The sequence below is a fragment of the Thermothielavioides terrestris genome, chromosome 1 (genome assembly GCF_000226115.1).
Source record: "Thermothielavioides terrestris NRRL 8126 chromosome 1, complete sequence".
Lineage (NCBI taxonomy): Eukaryota > Fungi > Ascomycota > Sordariomycetes > Sordariales > Chaetomiaceae > Thermothielavioides > Thermothielavioides terrestris.
Window position 1 is genome coordinate 9,358,067 of NC_016457.1, and position 20,715 is coordinate 9,378,781.

At 58.3% G+C, this 20,715-nt stretch overlaps 8 protein-coding genes across 8 annotated transcripts; 4 read left to right on the top strand and 4 right to left on the bottom strand.

Annotated features, from left to right (window-relative positions):
* Positions 1 to 1,028: 1,028 nt before the first annotated feature.
* THITE_2126944 (uncharacterized protein) lies at positions 1,029 to 3,061 on the top strand (the record flags this gene model as incomplete). The annotated part of the gene is made up of 7 exons (XM_003650915.1): positions 1,029 to 1,505; positions 1,580 to 1,814; positions 1,886 to 2,044; positions 2,116 to 2,230; positions 2,292 to 2,343; positions 2,423 to 2,545; positions 2,627 to 3,061. The coding sequence occupies 7 exons, from the start codon at positions 1,029 to 1,031 to the stop codon at positions 3,059 to 3,061; spliced, it is 1,596 nt and encodes a 531-aa protein (XP_003650963.1).
* Positions 3,062 to 4,227: 1,166 nt separating this feature from the next.
* On the bottom strand, positions 4,228 to 5,129 carry THITE_2110912 (uncharacterized protein). The gene is made up of 2 exons (XM_003650916.1): positions 4,811 to 5,129; positions 4,228 to 4,719 (listed from the first exon to the last, which is right to left on the bottom strand). The coding sequence occupies exons 1-2, from the start codon at positions 4,978 to 4,980 to the stop codon at positions 4,617 to 4,619; spliced, it is 273 nt and encodes a 90-aa protein (XP_003650964.1). The 5' UTR covers positions 4,981 to 5,129; the 3' UTR covers positions 4,228 to 4,616.
* Positions 5,130 to 7,912: 2,783 nt separating this feature from the next.
* THITE_2023237 (uncharacterized protein) lies at positions 7,913 to 8,077 on the bottom strand (the record flags this gene model as incomplete). Its single annotated transcript, XM_003650917.1, has 1 exon — positions 7,913 to 8,077. A coding segment is annotated over one exon (165 nt), but the record flags the coding sequence as incomplete, so codon positions are not given.
* A 141-nt stretch (positions 8,078 to 8,218) lies between these two features.
* THITE_2110917 (uncharacterized protein) lies at positions 8,219 to 9,514 on the bottom strand. Its single transcript, XM_003650918.1, has 3 exons — positions 9,209 to 9,514; positions 8,840 to 9,144; positions 8,219 to 8,762 (listed from the first exon to the last, which is right to left on the bottom strand). Exons 1-3 carry the CDS (start codon positions 9,377 to 9,379, stop codon positions 8,531 to 8,533), a joined length of 708 nt encoding a protein of 235 aa, XP_003650966.1. The 5' UTR covers positions 9,380 to 9,514; the 3' UTR covers positions 8,219 to 8,530.
* Positions 9,515 to 10,370: 856 nt separating this feature from the next.
* Positions 10,371 to 12,031, top strand: THITE_2110918 (glycosyltransferase family 69 protein). The gene is made up of 2 exons (XM_003650919.1): positions 10,371 to 10,724; positions 10,783 to 12,031. The coding sequence occupies exons 1-2, from the start codon at positions 10,532 to 10,534 to the stop codon at positions 11,916 to 11,918; spliced, it is 1,329 nt and encodes a 442-aa protein (XP_003650967.1). The 5' UTR covers positions 10,371 to 10,531; the 3' UTR covers positions 11,919 to 12,031.
* A 2,147-nt stretch (positions 12,032 to 14,178) lies between these two features.
* Positions 14,179 to 15,841, top strand: THITE_2126948 (uncharacterized protein; the record flags this gene model as incomplete). Its single annotated transcript, XM_003650920.1, has 4 exons — positions 14,179 to 14,203; positions 14,300 to 14,530; positions 14,698 to 15,703; positions 15,796 to 15,841. 4 exons carry the CDS (start codon positions 14,179 to 14,181, stop codon positions 15,839 to 15,841), a joined length of 1,308 nt encoding a protein of 435 aa, XP_003650968.1.
* A 1,465-nt stretch (positions 15,842 to 17,306) lies between these two features.
* On the top strand, positions 17,307 to 18,795 carry THITE_2142490 (uncharacterized protein; the record flags this gene model as incomplete). Its single annotated transcript, XM_003650921.1, has 4 exons — positions 17,307 to 17,628; positions 17,696 to 17,819; positions 17,906 to 18,369; positions 18,494 to 18,795. The coding sequence occupies 4 exons, from the start codon at positions 17,307 to 17,309 to the stop codon at positions 18,793 to 18,795; spliced, it is 1,212 nt and encodes a 403-aa protein (XP_003650969.1).
* A 64-nt stretch (positions 18,796 to 18,859) lies between these two features.
* THITE_2110920 (glycosyltransferase family 25 protein) lies at positions 18,860 to 20,499 on the bottom strand. The gene is made up of 2 exons (XM_003650922.1): positions 19,891 to 20,499; positions 18,860 to 19,826 (listed from the first exon to the last, which is right to left on the bottom strand). The coding sequence occupies exons 1-2, from the start codon at positions 20,055 to 20,057 to the stop codon at positions 19,010 to 19,012; spliced, it is 984 nt and encodes a 327-aa protein (XP_003650970.1). The 5' UTR covers positions 20,058 to 20,499; the 3' UTR covers positions 18,860 to 19,009.
* Between the last annotated feature and the right edge of the window lie 216 nt (positions 20,500 to 20,715).

Sequence of the window (20,715 nt, forward strand, 5' to 3'; positions counted from 1 at the left end):
AAAGAGAGGGAGAGGGGGGACGGGGGAAGGGGCGTGCGTTGGTGTAAGTATAGAGACTCAGTGGCTTCACACAGGTACTGCTGGCAGTGTTGTGAGAGCGGGAAGAAGCGGGTACTTGGCTGGTTGGTGGTTGGCGAAGTGGATTGCATAGTCCTTAGGAGGTCTTGCCTGAGGAGCTCCGTTCGATGATTTTCGCACCACAACGTTTTGGCTAGCCAGTGCTACACAACGGGCAAGATTCCTTGTTTGAAACAATAATACTTCCGGTGTAACCGATAATTACTCATTCCTTCAGTTACTTTTAGTCTAGAGATCAGCAAACCCACTGGCGGTTGCCGTGTTTGGAGAGATACAGGGATGGACGCCGATGAGGTGCTGGTGTGTGACTAGACCTTTCAGATATGGCAGCTGGTCTGTTCAGCTCTGATATACCAGGCGGCGAAACGAACGAAAATAAGGGTTTGAGTGGCGGCTTCTCTGTCTCGAGCGTCTCGTTCACAGCGTGTCGAGCTGATCTCCATCCTCCAGCACTAATCAACTGCAAGCGACTTGGGGTGGACGGAGTGAGGCCGGGGGTATGTAGATTGGGCCGCCCCCAGAATTCCAGCAGTTGTCTAGGCAAAAGTCCGTCGTACTGATCACTGTTGTTTGACCCCTGCTGGGTGGTAGCCCAGCCACTTCACACGAGAACAATTAGACAAAGGGTCAAAGGCTCAAAGCCAAGGGCGAGCCGCCGTACCCGACACGCTCTTTGGTATCTCGATGAACCATCGAAGGCCTTTCCGAATGCGTCAATTCAACAATGCCGTCCCTCTCCAGCGGTCTTTCTTCCTTCGACGGTCGTCACGGTCTCCGTTTCTCTTTGTGGAGGCTTAAGGGTGCAACTACTTGAGGGAGTCACTGAGCTCGCGGCGCGATGGTTCCGCCCGACAGGCCAAATGTCACTGACGGCTTGATCTCAAGCTCGAGTAGCGACTTTCAAGACGGTCTATTTGAATTGAAAGTTCAGGAAGTCAGAACAGCCCACCATGGCCGCTCCTGCCGCTCCGCCGAATCTGGACGATCTGCAGAGAAGAGCCGCGTATGAATTTGAGCAGTACAGGCAGAGGGGCGCCGTAGTCCGAGATGTGGACTGCACCACACAGCAAGCCCTGGCTTACCAGGCGTCGATACCTCGACAGGGCGCTTACCCTGGTCTGACGCATCCGAACCCGGGCTCCGCGCCCGTCTTGCGAAGGTTTCCCAATCGGGTCATAAATCCTCCAACCCCCCGGGATCGTCCCGCCGTCACGCGAAAGATCAAGCTCCAGCTCTCCCATCGCAGCCTTCGCTTTGAGAGGTGGCTCGGATGGGGGGGCAACGGTTTGGCTTCGCTCTTCTATCTCGACAGCGCCACGCAGCGGGTCCCCCGAAGAGGGAGGCGGACCTATTTTGTGGTCAAGTCTTGTCTTACACTGGATGCCGGCTCAACTAGAGCGCTTCGAAGGGAAAATGCCAGAACCCGCGTACGACGATGCTGCATCCCCCCTTCTCTCCTCTATTCCCCTTCTCGGCCGGCTGACGTCAGGGCATACAACAGATGTTCCGAGGCCTCAAACACTTCGTCCAGCTCAAAACCTTCCCCAACACTGTGCAGCTGCGGAGATCCGCGCGCCTCGGGGGGCAGGCAAATCTTCAGCCCAGCCAAATCAGGACCAACGACATCATGTTGCTCGAATACCTCCCGCGCGGCAGCCTGTACAAAGCTCTTGTCGTTGCGGAAAGGGACCATCTCACGTTTCAAACCAGGCTGCTCTGGGAAATATTCCACTGCCGTACGTCAGACTCGTCAGCGTTTCCCCTTTTAGCTGGACCAGCTGACACATCCTCCCGTTTGTGTGCCCAGTCGTACAATCTACCATTGCAATGGCGTATCCACCCACCCAGCATCCGGCCCTGTACCCTGGCGGACTTGACGCTGCGGCCCCGGTGATGGAGGTTTTTCCGCCGGGAAACATTCCCACCCCTAGTCGCTTCGTCCACTTCGACATCGACCCAACGAACAGTAAGTGCTCGACGATCAGTCTTGTGCGGCATCTCTAGCCTCGAGCTTCCGCCAACTAACAACTGAACCAGTCCTCGTCGGCGGGAATGACCCAACGGTGGACCCTGACCACCCGGTAGCCCCGGTGATGAAACTGAGCGACTTCGGTATCGCTTCCGAAGTCACGGATGCTGTCCGAGCCAACGGGTGAGGTTGCCCCTTTTGCAACTGGCGGAACGGAGCTGGAGACTGACGCGGTGCATTTCAGGGAGCGAGCGCTGCACTTCAGGCGCCTCGCAAAACACAAGTTCTTCATGCCGGTAAGAGTCCCGTCTCCGAGCACCCCCTCCTGTTTCTGGAATCGCGCTACTTACCGAAGACCGCACCCTGGTCTGGCAGGAACAATTCACAAAGGAGTGGGACTGGGTTCCTCTCGGGTACCACCTGTACGCCGGAGCCCCGTGGCCGACCACGGTCGCGGGGCAGTGGGGATGGGCAAGCAACCTGTTTCAGGTGGGCTTGGTAAGTGTACCTTCACTTGAGGTGCCTCGCAGGGCACCAGCGTCGTAGTCTGGGTTACGAGAACCGCCGCTGACGTCTCAGGTCATGGCCTGCCTCATCACCCAATGTTATCCGCCCTGCCCACCGGTCCCCGGGCTCATCTGGATATTCCATCCAGAGTACGTCATAGGGGATGCGGAAGACGAAGAGGAAGATGACCCCCCCAAGCACCCGCCGGTTCACGCAGGCCAAGTTGCGGGGAAAACAGACCGAAATAACGTCTCAAAATACATCGCTGTTTGGTCATACGGCGAGTATCTCCTTCACGAGAACGTGCCTTGGAAGAAGGACAACAACCGCTATCTGCTAGAGCAGGTGGCCGAGTGTCTGTGCGACGAGCCGAGATATAGGCCACGTCTCAACCACCTAAAAATCCGAATTGAGACGAGTTTGGCCGCCAATCAACCACTTTGGGGTCGGGGCAACACCGACGAGGACACACGCCGGCTAGTGGCGCGGCTCTTCGATCGGCCGTAGCGAAAGCGCAGATATAGTCGGGGTTAAACCGGGGGCGGAGATTTGTCAACGCTGGGATTCAGAAGGAGCAAATGGCGCTGGTTGGGATAGAAGGAAAGACTGTAGTATATTCATCAGCATATCTGTACCTTGCGCATTGCAGAATGGAACGGCATGCTCAACCTTACCTTCCGTCCCTGCGGTTCCTGTGCCACACGCCGGTGCATACCTCCCTACGTAACACACGCACGCCACGCACCTGCCGGACACTGTTCCGGACATCGGGCGGGGGATTCCGGCGTGGGCCCTCCGACCTGCACCGGCGAGCGTTAAATTGTCCCCGTCAACCTCTAGCAGACGCAGAATTGCACACCGTCTACCATCACACCTTTTCTCACCCCATCTCTCCTGCGTCTTCCAATCTTCAAGCCATCCCATCTCGCCGCTCGCCGTGAGCATCACCGCTCCTCCTCCTCGAATCAAAAGAACAAACTATAAGCCCCCACCCCCGTCCTAGCACCAACAACAGCACCACCAACAGCAGCGACAATGCCACCCCCTCCGCCCTCGCAAAACCAGGCAAAAAGACCAGGCGCCATCCTCGTCGCGTCCCGCCCCCGCTCCGCCGCGCCAGCCCGCCACAGTCATAATCATAACAACAACAATAATAACAATACCACGACCTTCGACCTCGCCGGCTGGTACGAAGAGACACACCTCCCCGAGATGCTCGCCACGGGCGGGGTGCGGCGGGCCGGGCTATACGCGCTTGTTGATGCCACTGCTCCGGACCGCGGGGACGAGGATGGAGATGGGGATGGTGGTCGGGGGGAAAGAAAGTGGGGTGCCGAAGTGGAGGGTCCGTCGATGCCCTTCCTTGCTGTGTACTCGCTCGACGACATGGGCTGGCTGCATGAGGAAGGGTGTGGGTTCTGGCGGGTGAGGCTGCATGTTGAGTTGGGCGATGGGGAGGGGAGGAGGAGGGGTGTGTTTGAGCTGGCTGAGTTTGAGACGCGGTTTTGGGAGGTTGTTGCCGGGCCGGTGGAGTGGGGAGGTGAGGAGGGGCGTGGTGGTCGTGAGGGAGATGGTGATGAAGGTTGGTACAGTACCTGCCGTTCTTGCCCTTGCTTCTGGAACGCAGACGTGGGATATGCCTGGGAGGCGTGAGCGGACATGAGCACAGAGCTGGCCAGGAATTTGGTGTTAACGTACTTGGGCGCGAAGGAGGTGGAAGGGAAGGATGTGGAGGGCCTGCTGCGTCCTTCGTGGCTGACTTTAGGGGCTGCTGGACGAGTGCGGTCAACTCTGCTCAGGGTTGACGTGACGCGCCCGGGTCAGCCCTCCGTCAAGGGCACGAAAAGTGAGGACAAGTCACATCTGGAGGTTTTCGAGGAGAGGTACTTGTGCTTGGTAAGTCTAATTTCCTTGACGCAGTTACGGGTTCAGCTCTGACTAACACGACGCCTACCCTTCAAGCGCGAGGTTTCCGATGCCGAGATCAATATGTCAAAGGCCAATGGATTGAAGATCCTCAAGTACGCACTCTTGCATGCGTCTTGAATTCCTTATCGAACATTCATTTGGCGTTCGCATCCCCCTGCTTAGACTTGTCGCCCTTCGACCGGAACATCCACCAACCGGCCAAAAGAACCCCTACGGCAGTGATAGATCCGGTTTTCCTGCTTTCATTGTTAATTTCGCGTTTCGAACAGACGGGTGATGGGGTTGGGGGGGGTTGGGGGGGGGGGGGGGGGAAAGGAGGCAGATGACCAGTTGACCGGGTTGCGCTGCGGCCCGGGAGGCTCCGAGCCGCCCACTCCGCCCAGTTCTTCCCTGTCCGTGTTGACGAGCCGGACGTGCCTCACCGCGGTGATCCTTTGCCGCAGCACGACCGAAGCATGTCGAAGGCCATGCGCCATGAGGGTTCTCTGGGAATTCATCGTGATTGCGTGGTTTAGGGTGATGGGAAAAGGACGCTGGGCAATTGAATTTGAAGCTGAGTTTGAGCTGTAAAGTTGGGTGTTGCAGACTGATGTTTGAGTTCCAATTTCTGGACTTGCTCTTTCAGAGTCTCTGTTCTCAAAACACATTCAGTAACGGAAAAGCGATGACACATCGGTTGCCAGGCCCAAACCAAGGCCGCCCTGGGCCGCTCGAGAAATGGATGACGTCAGAAGGCACCCCCATTTTCAGGCAGACAGTGATTCATCATGCTGTGTGCAACACCCGGGAAAGCGGCAGGCGCGGCCCGCTTCAATGGGTCAGGCAACCAGCAGCATGGACTGCCCTAACTGCCTCAGGAGTGGCTGCTCGCAGGGTGCGCGAATCTGCCAGCCTGTCTGCCCCTTCCATCCTGTGCCCAATCCACAACCTTCGCGGCCGGACATTCGAAGCGGGGTGCCGAGACACGCCGAAGGCAGACTCGAGAAAACGGTCAGAGTCAAAAGTGCGATTGGCGCAGCATGAATTGGGGGCAATCACACCTGCATAGCGGGGAACCTATTGCCCCAATCGCGGTCGAATTCGGGGAGGCAACCCTGCATCAGGCCTTGCTGCGGGTGACGGCCCCCATGGGCTGGATGGCGCCACGAAGAACGGCGGGAGACGAGAGTGCGAGGCTCTCTCAGGCACGCAAGCGTCTACTTATACCTTCCGTTGTTTTCCCATCCGGATACCGGATCCTGAACCAGTCCGACAATTTCCAATTACCACCGCGCTAAGACAGGCCGGTTCGACCAACCGGCCAAGAGGTTGAGTCAGCCTTCCAATTGCGCATCCCATCCGTTGCGCCCATTACTGACTTAGTCCAGGCCCTGCCAATTGATCGTTCGCCCGCGGGGGCAACGTACGCCCCCGCCAAGTTAGCCAAATTCAGGTTCCACAGCCATGGGCTGGTGATCATAATGAAGAAGTTCTGCGTCGCCGTTTCCGGCTACTATCAGGCACTGCCTCGTTATTGCCAGGATCATCCGAGTCTGTTTTGGTGGGAGCCGGGAACGGCGACGCAGAACTTCTTCATTCTGATTACTCTTGGTTGGAAGGGTTGGAAGGAAGGGATGGATGGCCGGGGGTTCCAGAATCGCCCCAGCAGACCTTGGTGGTAAATGACTCGCATTCGATCGACTGGACCGCTCCCGTGGCATTTTCGAGTACAGCACTGTCACACACCCAAAATCTCAACCCCCTCTTTTCGTTTCCACAGCAATTCCGGCCTCCGGACATAGCTTGGACCGCTGACTCGAGGGAGACTGCTCGTCTCCTCCCGCAACCTCCGGCCTGGGTGCTCGGCCACTCAACCACAACGGGCTACAGCAACGGGGGTTTCCCTTCAGCGGCTGGTCAAGCTGCTCTGTTTGGGTTTCAGTCGCCAAACCCGTTTCCCGGCCAACATGGGGAGCAGGTACTTGGCGATCTGAATCCTGAATGTGGCGTCGACTTCCCTTATGACTGGCTGGCTGGCAACGGGGAGAATGCCTGGCCCTGGATCCAACCTGCTGGTGCGACCGACAGCCAACAGCGCTCCCCTTCCTCAGGTCTCGCCAGCTTGAATTCTTCTTTTCAGGCGATATCCCCCAATACCGGTTCCAGCTCGGCGGGGACGTCCAGCCCGGGCGCGCCATGGGGCGGCACGTGCTCTTCTCCCGCTCCAAGCTCAAACTCCCCCCGCAGTGGTGTATATGCCTGCCCACACCCCAAATGCTCCAAGGTCTTCGACACACGCGCGAAACTCTGGTCGGTGTCCCCCCCCCCCCTCCTTCCCCGCGGCAATCGAGGGAATCCCACTAACTCGGTCGCAGCCATCACAAGAAGCGCCACAACTTGGCCTACGTATGCTCCAAGCCCGGATGTGACCAGCGGTTCAGCAGCCGGTCCGAGCTGCAACGCCACGAGGGATCCGTCAAGCACGGCGGTGCCCGACGGTTTGCGTGCCAGACATGCCACGAGGGGTTCACTCGGAACGATCATTTGCTGCGTCATCTGGGGCGATGTCGGCTGCGCTGGTGAGTTTTTGCGTCGTAAGGGAGTAACCGGCGCTGGTTCCCCGATCTACTGGAGTTGATGCTAAGTTCTAGATGTGTGAGCTAGGTAATCCTGAGATGCAGGACGGTGACCATGGACTTCCTCCTGTTGGGAGGATCTGATTGTCAACCCGGCTTCGTAAGTCAGTACCCGATCGCAAGGTCCTCAGGCAGGTTTACACCCCATCTGGCCTGCCCAGGAAACACGCATTGGCTCTGAAATGTCATCTGATCCCCGTCTGTGGGCGACTGGCCCTGTCTTCCTAAACGGAAGACAGCTTGGCCTTTCGGAGCGCTGTGCTGTTGCTTGGCAGCCCCGGCGCGGGGTCCGTCCTGTCAGGACGCTGGAGACGCGGTGCTGCTTGCGAGAAGGGCGGTCGATTCGCCTGGCCGAGTGAGAAGTGCGGAGTGGTTAGCATTGGGATGGGTTGGGGCACTTCACTCCGGTAGTGAGTTGTCATTGGGGATGGAGGATGTTCTTGTTTCCCTAAGCAGGACTTAGGTAGCGTTTGGCTGGACCTAACGCCCAATTGAGAGGTTACCTACTAAGAGGCGGTTTGTGGATCTGTATCTGGACCGCGTCCCCAGCGATGGATGCATCTTCCACGCGACGTCCTTCTGGTTCCACGACTCACCAGCGATTCGGTCATCTACTAGGACAGCGTTGCACCCGTTCTTAAACCTGCCGCGACGGCCGGGCCCCTGACGTTGCAGAACGTGGCTCTGAAATCCGCTCCTCAAGGTGCAGTCATGATTACCGGACAGAGTGACTCGGCAGCAAACCAGAACACCGCAAATTATCACGACGTCGGCCCCAGGCGGACACTCTTTTGCAAATTGTTGGCACCATTTGATAAAGGCTTCCAGAGAGAGCAGCTAGTACATACGGCCATAGACAGCAGAAAGCTCGGGATCCCGTCCGCTCTCCCCTAGATAAGCTGCTGATCGCAGGATTAGTACTCAGGTCGGTGACGACTGGGGAATCCCCTGTGCTGTATGTTTTTGGCTTTTGTTTCTTGAACTCTCCTCTCACCTTCCACCTTCTTGTCCGCCAACATTTTGATCTTCGATGCCTGGATCACCTCCTGCCATTGATATGTCCTGTCCAGATGCTCGCGTGGCACTGGCCGACGTGGCGAGGGCCGGTGGCGGTCACAGGTTGCCCCGAAGTTCTGTGGGGCTTGGAGAAATTTTCGGGGCGCGCAAGAAGTTGGTTGCCTACCTGTCTAAGTTATTGCGCGCGGACGAGGCGACGCGAATCAGGAGCTTGCTTTGGAGGTTCGGCGTCAGGGGCCTGTCTGGCGATGCGCTTCACACTCAACTGTTGACACCAATGAGTACAGTCAGAGATGCAGCCTTCAAACACCTCTGGACATTATATGATAATTTCCTAACTCCTAGGGAGGAGAAATCCAGAATCCGCATGGGTGCCATCACCCGGTCCATCGAACCCTGAATCTCCTGTCTCTGGCTAACCTGCTTGAGCTGGAGACGGTCGGGCGGCAAGTTGGCTCGGCGGCGGCTGCAGGAATACGGGCATCTGAGGCATCGGAGGTTGCGGCTGGCCAACAACCTGGCCGAGTTGGTACGGTCCGACTGCCTCGGTGCTATAGATGGGCTGCATCACGTAGACGGTCTGCGGCATCCTGCTGCGAATGTTGGTTTCGCGGCACCCGATGACGAAGAGCATAAAATGGGCGACGCTGTCAGTTCGGCAGTGTCAGTCATCGGCCAGTACAAGCTGCAAGTAAGTACTCTGCATGATAGGTAGGCAACTCACACGGTCAAGCAGCCGAAGGCAGCCATGACCCGCCCCTTCGCCTCGATCGACTGCTCCAGCTGCGCGTCCTCGGGCGTGACCTTTGACGTGTCGTACTGGTAGTCGTCGTATCCGCTGTAGTCGTCGATGAAATAGCGGGCGCGGGTAATGAGCCCGCTCACGCACATGAAGAAGACGATGACGACCCAGCCGAGCCAGCACAGCAGGTCGATGGCGACGATGGCTCCGGGATGGATGCCTCGGTGCCCTCCGCGGCACAGGATGCAGATGCCTTCGGCGATGTCCCAAATGAAGGGAGCGATGAGCTTGGCGGTCGGATGATCTGTTAGCAGCGTGACCAGTCGGTGCAAGATGACGGCCAGGGCTTACGCCAGGTGCGAGGATCAGCATGATGCCCAGGACATCCACTCGGGGCGTATTCGCCAGCGAGCCCCCGATGGCAGCGATTATGATTAAGAATAGCGCCGAGGCTGTTCGGAGGGCCAGCTTCGACCTCCAAGTTGTCGCCGAGGAGACATATTTTGGCGGTAATTTGTCCATCTTCGGTGGTTGATGAATGTGAGAATGGGGTCATGCTCTTCGACGGGGACGGGAAAAAACATGATGAAGGGTGAGCGGAGTGCTTTAGCCTGCTCATTTCGAACAGCAGCTCAACAGGCTTAGCGGGAATCAAACTTCTAACCAGGCAGCGAATGGAGTCAATGCAAAATGGAGGAAGTTCCCTGTCAAGAACTTGTGAACGGGTCCAGGCCCACTCTCAGGGGCCGGGGCTTGGCTGCGAGGCAGGGTAACCTGGAAGTTGGTGGCCGTTTTCTGCAGCCCGACCCAGCAGCGGCCCGATCGCAGCCAGCATCGTTCGAAGACAACTGTGCAGGATAGGCCGCCCTGCGTCTGATATATCAGCGGGTGCGTGCTTGACTTTAACTACCTGGCGTTTATTGATTCCACCAACCTCCGGGCGAGGTCTAAGAGAACTTGAAGCAGAATCATGGCATCTTAGCTGCGTCGCGCGTCGCTGCCCCTGGCGTTCTTCCTGGCTCGTTTACACTGCGAAAGGTTGGACTGGACGCACTCAGTACCTATCTGACTTCAGCTTTTGGATATTGCCAGTTGTTAGTGCAGATAACTAGAACCTGAAAGCAATTGTGCAGCCAGCATGCCCACAGCCGAGAGCCGGGCCTCGATGTGAGGAGCGACCAGGCTCAACTTGGTCTTTCCGGTGTCTCCTGGCAGTGAGTGTTTCGTGGCCTACACAACTAGATCTATCCGAGCTCGTAACCTCCTTGCCTACCTGTAACTAACGACCATCTTGATGTTGGCCAAGTCCTGGTCTTAAGAGCGGCAAACTCCACTGCGCTGGGGCGACCCAAGAGACATCGGACTTGGGGGGCGGAAGCCCCACACACCAACGTCAGTGAAGATCTGCATGGCGCTTGGGCTTGTCAGCGTAAGCTTATTTGAAGATCCGGAGAATCTCCTCGCCCTGTTGGGGAATCAACCACTTCCAGTCCTCTCTCTATGATACCTAACAGTTTGCGCTGCTCAGACGAATGACTTCACCTTGCTGAATAGTGTGAAGACCCAAGACGAGCAATCTCCCACTGCTGAAGTTGTGCTAACCAGCAGCTTCAATGCCCGAGACGACGAGCCGCGCGCCCCTCCGCGGCTGGGACCACGGCCTGTTCACTCACCATGAGGAAACCGCTGCTTTTCGTGGCACCCGCCACGTGCCTATTTCTGGTGTTTCTAGGTCTCTATCTTCGCCGTGAGCAGCTTGCGCAGGTTCCTCGGCCGAAGTTTCTCAGACCGGACGGAGAACCTAGACAGGCGGCATCAACAGCAGTTGCTGATGAACCCTCGACAGCGACCGCTACCACGCGACATGGTGAGTGACCGGTGGTTACCAACAACTGCGGTGCGTTCACTAATCCGTTTCATCCCAGAAACATTACCCCAGGAGACAAGGGCTTCCTACATAAACTCCATCATGGACCCAGACGCGGACGATCCGCCTCGGCTGCACTGTCCTAAGCTAGATCCATCACGATATCAGCACCTGCAGATCGGCAACGAGGAGCCTGTCTCAACAGGCATCCGTTACTTCTTTGCCCTCGATCTCCGCCAATGTCTTCCCCTTCTGCCCCGTCTCATCGGCAGCGTGGTAGAAGCCATCCGCTTCCTCGGCCCCGAGCACTGCGCCCTGTCCATTGTCGAGGGTAACTCGGACGACGGCACAGGGGAAGTCCTAGCGGCCCTGCGTCCCAACCTCGAGGCGCTCGGCACCACCTACTACTTCAGCACTAGCGACATCAATCCGAAAGAAGCCGACCGCATCAAGCGTCTGGCCGCTCTGCGCAACCTCGCCATCCAGCCCATCCTCGACGCCGCCAGGAGCGCACCCAACAACGAGAAGAAGCCTACATTCTCCTCCAACACCACCGTAGTCTTCCTCAACGACGTCGCCATCTGCGCAGAGGACATCCTCGAGCTGGCGCACCAGCGCGACCATCTCGGCGCGGACATGGTGTGCGGGATGGACTGGACGTACGTGGGGCGCGACCCGACCTTCTACGACGTGTGGGTGGCGCGCACGCTGGCCGGCGGCGACTCCTTCTTCGAGATCCCTCCCGACGGCAGCTGGGACTCGGCCTGGAACCTGTTCTGGAACGACGGCGCCGCGCGGGCGCGTTTTCGCGCACACCGGCCGTTCCAGGTGTTTTCCTGCTGGAACGGCGCGGCCGTGTTCTCCGCCGCGCCGCTGCTCGAGCATGCGGTGCGCTTTCGGGCCCCGCGGCAGGGGGAGTGCTATCAGGGCGAGCCGCAGCTGTTTTGTAAGGATTTGTGGTTTTATGGGTATCGTAGGATTGCGGTGGTGCCGGCGGTCAACTTGGAGTATTCTAATGAGGCGGGGGCGAAGATCAAGGAGGCCAAGGGATACACGTCGCGTTGGGTGGGCGCGCCGGGATTGGAGGATGACACGATTGAGTGGCAGAAGGAGCCGCCGGAGAAGATCAAGTGCATTCCCTCGTACGACAAGCAGTTCTTTGAGGTATGGAATAAGACGCAGCCGGGAACTTGAGGGCGGGACGAGCGAAAGACTTGGGATTGCAGTGGTCTCCACCACAGGGTCGGCCGGGGCGACGGCGAGCGGCCAACCTGAGCAGTTCACTCAGGTCGGGCATCTGACTCAGAAATGCACGCCCCAGAATGACTCTACGGCAAGGCAGCTTGGGAGAGGCACTATCGCATAAGTTGAAGGGGCTGGCCGAGGGAATTGCTGCGGCATGGCATGGCATGACATCGCATGCAAACGGTGTTAGGACGGGGCTGGCTTGGGACGGAAAGGAGCGGAACAGATGTGCAAGTCAGCTTCGGCTATCGTCTCGAAACGCAGCCACCAACCTTGGAGATATGGACGATCTTATTGTGCTTTGGGGGCAGGATCGAGGGCAAATCACGGACAACGGCTGTAGCTTGTATACTATCTCACGGTTTTCGTCCTTATGCTGGGCCCGTAGTTGTCAGGCTTTGTTCGGCGGCACGCATGTATGTGACCGTCACAGCATTGGAAACCATGGCCAGAGGTAGAACCACTGACAAGAGTTACTCCGGCGTTGTCTGGGTTGCCGGAAGGTATCGTGAGGTCAACATAGGCATCTGAATGAAGGTGGCCCGTGTTCTTGATAGCCTTCCACACAACAAAGGCAGGTTGCTGCATACATAGTCGAGCTGCTTCCCTTAGTAGTGCTCCTGCGGTTTGCTTAACAAAGCTGAGGGAGTCCTCTAGCTGGCGAGGTCCGGCATCATCGTCTAAAACAAGTCAGTCATATGCATACTGGATTTGCCATCTTGAGCACCATGGTACGATGGTGTAGCTGTCAAGGGGATTCATCATGCTTCTTTCCACTGAAGAACTCGTATGACGTTGGCAACCCTGACTGTGAAGTACATTGAGGGAACGTAAAGTCAGCGAATCATAGTGACAGGTCCCATTAAAACCATACCACTAGACATGGCCGTGAACACTTCTGATGCACTCTTTGGGAGACTCTCCATTGCCAATACCTATGTAGCATGGTTGGGCCTCGTTTACGGTTCCTGGATTTTAAAGTTTCCTAATAAAGGCCCTGCAATCCGTCCCTTGGTTTCTTGGCTTCTTTGTTCTTTCCAAATCCTAGATTCCCAATAAAAGGGGCACCCTGTGCAAGGGTTATTTTCACATATCGCAGTCCACATTGACACAGGCTGAATAGTCCCAATCAATTCTACTGAGGCTGTCCTGGTTCTGCATAAGCCCTTGGTCTCCCTCACCTGTGAGTCCAATGATCCAGTGCAACCCTTGCCAGCGGGGAAACAAGGATGCATGAATTAGTCCAAACCCTCAAATATGTTCCACAAGGAGCAGCTCAGCCGCTTGTGAATTGGCGATCCAGGTCAGCTGGGCTTGGTAGAGCGGCATGCGAACTGGCGTAAACCGAGCTCATGAGACGTACTAGTGGTTCAATACATACGCATTGTCCAATGTACTCAGCCGCCTAGTCCAGCCTTGAAGCATCCTTCCAGCTGGTGTAAAGAGATCACATTCTCTTCTTCGGGAACAAAACTGGGGTGCCTAAGGGTTCCCAGGACCTATATCGTGTGCACGCCCAACCTATGATCAGACTGTTCATGAAGTTCTCCGATTCGTAGGCTGTCTGGCAGCTTCTGATCGTTCATAAAGCTTTCACTCCAACACTCCTATCGGCCGAATCCTTCGACGTCCGAGTGTCCCTTGTCGAGACACATGTTATCCATTCCAGTCTATTTTTGAAGTCTCACACACAGTGACGAATTACGCGGTCACAATTTTGGGAGCTGCACATCGGCAGGACAAGCTTGGGATTACCTGGCAAGTCCCCCCAACTCCGGATGGACAGGACAAGTCACAGAAGAACTCTGTTCACAGGGGCGCAGCCTTGAGCGTCGACAGTCTAGGGGGGGAGTGGTCACGTACAGACAAAGAATGTGAAGACGCCAGGGGTCAAGCGGCCCGGCTTGAACGGGCTGCAGGCTCAACCGGCCGGCGGTGGAGCCACGAGGGCCGAGCCGCCGGGGGTCAAGCCGCGGGGGTGAAGCCGTGAGGGCCGAGCCGCCGGGGGTCAAGCCGCGAGGATCAAGCCGCAAGGTCCGCGGCTGGGGAAGAGCAGCCCTTCGCTGCCATGTCGAGCCGCAATGTGAATCAAGCCGCGAAAGGTGTGCCACAGACCCGCCAGGCCAGGAATTTATCATCCCAAATTCGCAGCCTTCCTCTTCCTTTCTTTCTTCCTCCCAACAACAGCAAACAGAGAAGGTCCAGCACAATGGACCAAACCAATCCGCCCAGCAGTAAGTAGCGTTAATTCGCTTTTCTTCTCAGTCATCACGCATCACTCCATCCTGAATTCTCCCGAAACTTTAACTGACCACTGGCATTTGCAACAGCGCCGCCTACGGGCGAAGTTTCGACCATGGCCCGCCTCGCCTTCCACAGCTCGGCCAAATGGCGCCATAGGTGCGAGGAGGACCCGTTCGTCAAGGGCTACATCACCGGCTTTGAAGCCGGTTGGGCCAAATGGTACAAGCAAGCCTACGAGGAGGGCATCAAGAAGGGCCGCCTCGAGGCCGAGGCGGCTGCGGCTGCCAAGGGCTCTTCCGCCGCCAACGAGGTGGACGGTAAGTCGGTTTTGCTTTCTGGTTAACCTCAAATTGCCGTCCCCAATCTGTCCTGGTTTTTCTCGCGTTCTGCGCTTTTCTCCGATCCCACGTTTTCGCTGTGGCCGTTGGGATTGCCTGCTGCCGGTCCCTTCCGCAGTAGGGTTGGCTGACCCGAAGCTGAGCAGTTCCCTCCAACTCTCCCTCCGACGGATTCTCCCACCTGCGCAAGAACCGTCCGCTGGATGCATCCAGCCCAAGTCTCCCTCTGCCGGGCGAACCAACCCGCAGCCTCGGGCAGGGTCTGGACCGGATTAAGCTCGGTACCAGCACTTGGGATGCTCCCTCTGGCAAGGGCAAAGGCCGTATGAACGACGCCATGCCTCGCAGCCTGTCCAAGGACACCATCGACCTTCTGGACGACCTCTGCCTCGACGACACTGAGCAGCAGGCCGACCTCATCTCCTTCAACAACCGCAACTCGAGCCGCAGCCCCACCGTGGCAGGCCCATCCAACAAGATCATCAGCAGTCGGAAGCTCACGGACCCGTTCTTTGACGGCAGCCTCACCATCCCAAAGGTCTCCAACACGGGCGGCACGCCGGCCCTGCAGATCACCACGCCGGCTCTGTTTACTGGCACGCCGTCCACCATCAACTCACCCGCAACCACCCCGACGCGCGGCCCACGCCACAGCCGCGGCGAGCAAAAGACCGCCGACAAGACGAGCGGCATCGAAAGAATCACCACCACCACCACAGCCAACCCTACCACGACGACATCCACCATCCCCATCCAGCCCGACACCCTCTACAACATCCCACTGGCACACACAGTCCGCCCGATCGTGCCAGACCTGGACATTTCCCCCTGGGAGCGCCGCACGCGGCCCGCATACCCAGAACTAGCAGCGGAGCACTTCAACAACACGCACCGGCAGCCGGCGCGGCGCGTGGTAGCCAACCCGTGGCGGGTACTGATCGGCCCGCTAGGCGAAGCGGCGCGAGCGGCGTGGAGCGGCGGCGACATGGGCAAGGCGTACCTGCGCAACAAGCTGGGCGGGGCGGAGAAGGCGGGCCTCGCGTTCTGCGAGATGCTCCGCGACGAGGCGGGCGCGAGCTACGTCCTGGGCACGTTCACCAGCCCGAAGAAGGCGCGCAGGGCGCTGGAGGTGTTTGAGAGGGGATATCCTTGGTGAGTTCTTTCCCTTTCCCTTGCGTAATGTGTTCCAATGTATTTGGAGACGGTGCGGTGAGTTCTGGTGCTGACGGTGCGTGCTTCTGCAGCGGTGGCTCGATCATGTGGGGGTGGATTTACCTCGAGGAGGAGTGAAGCTTTGCAATGCCAAGGAGGGAGAGGAACGCTTGGAGGGATACAGTTGGGGTGCTGATTCCGCTTTGACACAGCACAGGATTAAGTATTTGGGCATTGCAATCAAGGCAATGGTTCTGGACGGAGTCGAAGTTGGCCCCGGTTAAAATAGGTGCCAGGGCTGGGAGTTGAAACTCGTTTTCTCGCGCAAGCTTTTCCTTTACTTCAAAGTACATCTGATTTAACGCCTGCTGCACTGATGGTCCGTAATCTCCAGGGACCGAGTAGTTACGTATGGCTCCACGATTTCTCTGTTTCTGTGTTCTGGCTCAGCCGACGCCCTCGTGTCTTCTCCGGAACTCGTGGGTGTCCTGCCATGGAACGCCGATTGGACCAAGCCCAGCACCCAGCACCCAGTCGTTGTCTCGGGGTCTGCGGAAGTCACATGCCATCCCGCAATAATCGAACCTCAGCTTAGGACAGGAGACAGTCCAGTGTGCATTGCAGAGGAGGAGGATTTGGGGCCGACATCGCGCTCGGATTACATGCGAGTCCGATTGTCTGCCGATCTTCGGGAGCTCGGCTTGCCGTGCAATGCCGGGTCGCTCTTGGAGATCCAAGACCCACCTTCCACAGCAGGAAGACATCGTTGGAAGTTGGAACAGACCGCTCTAGCGTGTCAATCGACAGGCGCGCCTGCCTGCTGGGCATCAACTCTCCAGTAAGTTTAGGTAGCTCAGTGAATCCATCGCGAATCCGTCAAAAGTGACAAACACACACGCACCCACCCACGACAAGCAGCATGATGCACACAGCTGCAGATCCCGCTCTTCCCACCTCTTCCATTCAGGTTGCTCCCCGCCTTCCCTGGTTCTTCGGGCAGCTGTCCCCTCTAATATACCTAGGTCGTAATAAGTCGACTGGTCTGGCCAACCATCAGCTTCCCGACAGCCCAGGTGGTTTCCCCATTCCGTATGCTCCATCGCCTATCCTCGCTCGGCGTCCGACGGAAGCCCGCCCGGGCATCACGGATCGTGACAGCCCCGACGAGCCCAACTTCCAGGGGCTGTGTCACAGTCTGCAGGTCTTGCCGGTCAACGCGAGCTGATGGCACCACTGAAGCCCGAATATGCCGGTGTCGGCACAGCATGTCAATGGACAATGGACTGTTGGGGATTCCGAGGAAGCGACGGCATAGGGTAGCGTCTCCGACATTCACAGTGGACTTCCGATCCCCTGCCTGGATGCACCCGACCCTGGTTCCATTTCTCGCTCAGCATCCCGTGACGCGACTGCCTGGTCCAGCCCAGCCTTGCCAAAGGTAGGTACCCTTCTTTCGCACATAAAAGGGGCATGGTCTTTCCATTCCGCATCCCAATAGTACTCCCAGTCCACCGTCTATCTTCGGGACCCCACGAACTAACGCAAACCTCTAGACGATATCCTTAACGACTGCTTGCCTGTCGAGCTCGCTCGCCTCCTCACGATGGCTTCCCCAGTCGCCGACAGCCTGGACGACATGGCTGATCGGTTGCGCATAATCGCAGAGGGCATCCGGGCGGGGAGCGTCTCCCTGCGGTTCGACACGGCGCAGCGAATGGAACTGGCTCAGGTCGCCGACAACTTAACGACCCTCGCCACTCACCCAGCCGATCAGATACAACTCCAGGCGATCCGCCTTTCCCACATCGCCGCTCTCCGCCTGTTCCACCAATGGAGGGCCTTTGAGAAGATCCCACCCGGAGAAGGCTCAAGCATCACATATGCCGAGCTCGCTGGCCTCCTTGACGGCGATGTGTCTTTGATCAGTAACAAGCACCCTCCCACAGTCCGTCGCCCCCACTCCTTGCCATTGCTAATCCGACCCATGCACAGCTCGCATCTGCCGGATCCTCGTGGCGAACCACACTCTCCGGGCCATCGGATCGGACCGTCTCGCGCACACCGAATTCTCTGAGCTTCTCATCCACCCCCAGCACAGGGCGTTGATGGCCATAATGTGAGACGGCTGAGCACCATCCTTCCCCTCTAAGAACTCAGCATATCACTCTCCGGCACATGCTCACGTGTACCCCGGCGCGGCAGATTCGACACCCAACTCGACACAATCATGGCCCTGCCCTCCTACTTCGAACACTTCGGCCGCATCGAGCCGACCGACCGCCGACAGACGCCGCTGGTGTTCGCGGCGGGCAAGCTGGGCTCCACGGCCTGGGAGGTCCTGCACAGCGACGAGACCAAGCGGACCAACTTCATGCTGGCGATGGCGGCGGCCGAGTCGATGCCGGCCATGCAGACGGGCTACGACTTCAGCTGGATCGCGCTGGAGGCGGCCCAGTCCGCCCCGGACCGCGTGGTGTGCGTCGATGTGGGCGGCGGCAAGGGCCACGCGCTCAAGCGCATCATGCGCGCGAACCCGACGCTCCCGCGGCACCGCTTCGCGCTGGAGGACCTGCCCGACGTGCTCGAGCAGGCGGGCCGCGAGGACGCCGAGCTGGACGGCGTGCAGCTGGTTCCGATCGACTTCCACCTGGAGCAGCCCATCAAAGGTGCGCAGTATCCATCCCACGCCAAAACCTACCTCCCCCCCTCCCTCCTCCCTCCCGACCCGCTGGGGTTTCCAGACTGCTGCTAACAAACACCGCACTAACAACTAACCTACTTACCACCCAGGCGCGCTGGTCTACCACATCCGCAGATGCCTGCACGACTACTCGGACGGGGAGGCGGTGCTGATCCTGCAGCGGATCGCGGCGGCGATGGCGCGCGACAGCAAGCTGCTGGTGCTGGAGCTGGTGGTCGAGGACCCGCCGACGGCGCACCAGGCCATGACCGACCTCATGGTGATGTCGCTCTCGGGCAAGGAGCGCACGCTGGCCGACTGGCGCGGCATCGTCGGGCGGGCCGGGCTGACCATCACGCGCGTGTCGACGTACGACGGCGGGCACAGCGTCATTGAGTGTGCCCTGGCTTAGGTGAGATGAGCCGGCCACGGAGCCAATCGAGGTGGGGGCTTGTCTATATATATACGGCGGTCATGGTCATGCGTGTGCAGTGCCGGGAATTATAGCTGATTTTATGGGCACTGCGGGCAGGGTCAGTCCATTGGGATTCGCGATAGGGACGGCCAACGATGAACCTGTGTGCGCAGACCACGTCTTTTGTACATTTAAAACACCCCAGTCAGCATCAACCGTCTTCCCACTGGTCCACTGGCGGCTCTCCGTTCACCAGCCTCCCCATATTCAGTCTGACACTGAGCCTGACATAAGGCGTCATCTCCTTGTCCCTATTGACAAAGCCTCCCCCGGCTGCCGTAATGTCTGATGCCGCGCCCTTACCATAGTGATGAGTGAACAGAGGCGGCTGCACCGTCACACAGACTGGTGCCCTTCTCCTGGATGTCGCCTCGGCCGGGTTTGGGTTTGATCCCGCAGGATGCTCATAAAGACGGTCGCACCAGTCTCGCAGCATCAAGTCCCAGCCCGCTGTCATTGTCTCCACCCCGAACTGCCACAGCAGCTTCCTCGCGCCCTTCCGGCTGACCGCATATGCCTGTGTGCACGTGGTCCCGCTCGAAGCATGGACGACTCTGGTGTGCGGCGGATATTTCTCCGCAAGGTCGTCTCGCAGAGCAAAGGGGTGCGGTTTGAGGTGCTGGTGAGACGGCACGGTCATATCATTCTCAATGGTCACTCGCAGCGGCGGCGGTTTGCTGGGGGCTTGTGCGGCCGGAAAGTCCGTGCCACAGTGGCCTAGCCAGAGGAGATCCCAGTCGTCGCCGTACGCGGAGAGGCTGGGGCGGAGGTTGCGATGCGGCAACTTCGCAAACGGAAGCTCGGGTTGCGGGCCCTGACGGTACTGCTCGGATAACGGCTGCCCCTGCAATGGCTGAGTGAAGGCTCGGGCCGCTTGGGCGAACACTTGCATCTGTGCCTTCAGCCGGACATCCCAGTCAGCGTCGTCTTCGAGGATAAGGGCGCTGGTGATGTTTTCGCGGACAATCCTGCGCCTCCGGTCAGCTTGCTCGGACCACAGATTCCAAAATGAGCAGCGACGTCTGAGCCCACCGCTGCAAAACATCCATATGGGCCCTCCAGCAGCCCTTGCTGCCCACTGTAAGCCCGCCCTGCCGGCTCTCCGGGTCTCCAGGTAGCACCTTGTCTGGAACATCCTGTCCCGCAACGCCATTGACCCATGTGATTTCAAGCCCGCTCAGCGCGGCAGCCAGGGTCATGGCGTCGCGGCGATCGGAGCGCGCAGGAAGGTTGATGGCGAAAATACGCTGGAACTGTAGGGCAAATCATTGACGGGTCAGGGGGGTCATTGGCCCTCAAGAAAGGCAGGGTGGAATACCCCTAGAGTAGCATTGATGATTTCGCGAGACGCGGTGGTCGCCACTGTCATGTACGTGTACGTGTACGGAAGCGCCGGGGTCAAATTCCTGTTCAGATGCGTGAAGCACACGAACAGCGAGACGACGAGAGCGAGAAGGACGGCGATGATCCGGTGGCGCGGCAGCATGTTGGAACGCCGAGATTTCTGTTTCATGATGCCGAGTCGCCTCGGGCACGCTTCGCATGTTTTTGGGGCCGGCTGGTGCACAGGTGCGATAACAGGGCAGCTCCGAGGAAAGGTTGAACGCTGGTCGTCACTGTTCTCCGCCCGCGAAAAACCGGTGACGTGGAACTTGGGCAGGAAGCCGCGGCTTTGGGCACTGTGCCTGCCGAGCGGGCGGATAAATGCAGTTGGTAGGTCAGGTTGTCATTAACGCATCGCAATTGGGTCAGGTTGGGTTAGGGAAGCACCATTGAAGATCTCTCCCAAGTTCTTTCCTCCTTCAATGCAATTATCATGGGAAAACGGGTTGGGGGATCCGGGGAGAGCGATGGAAC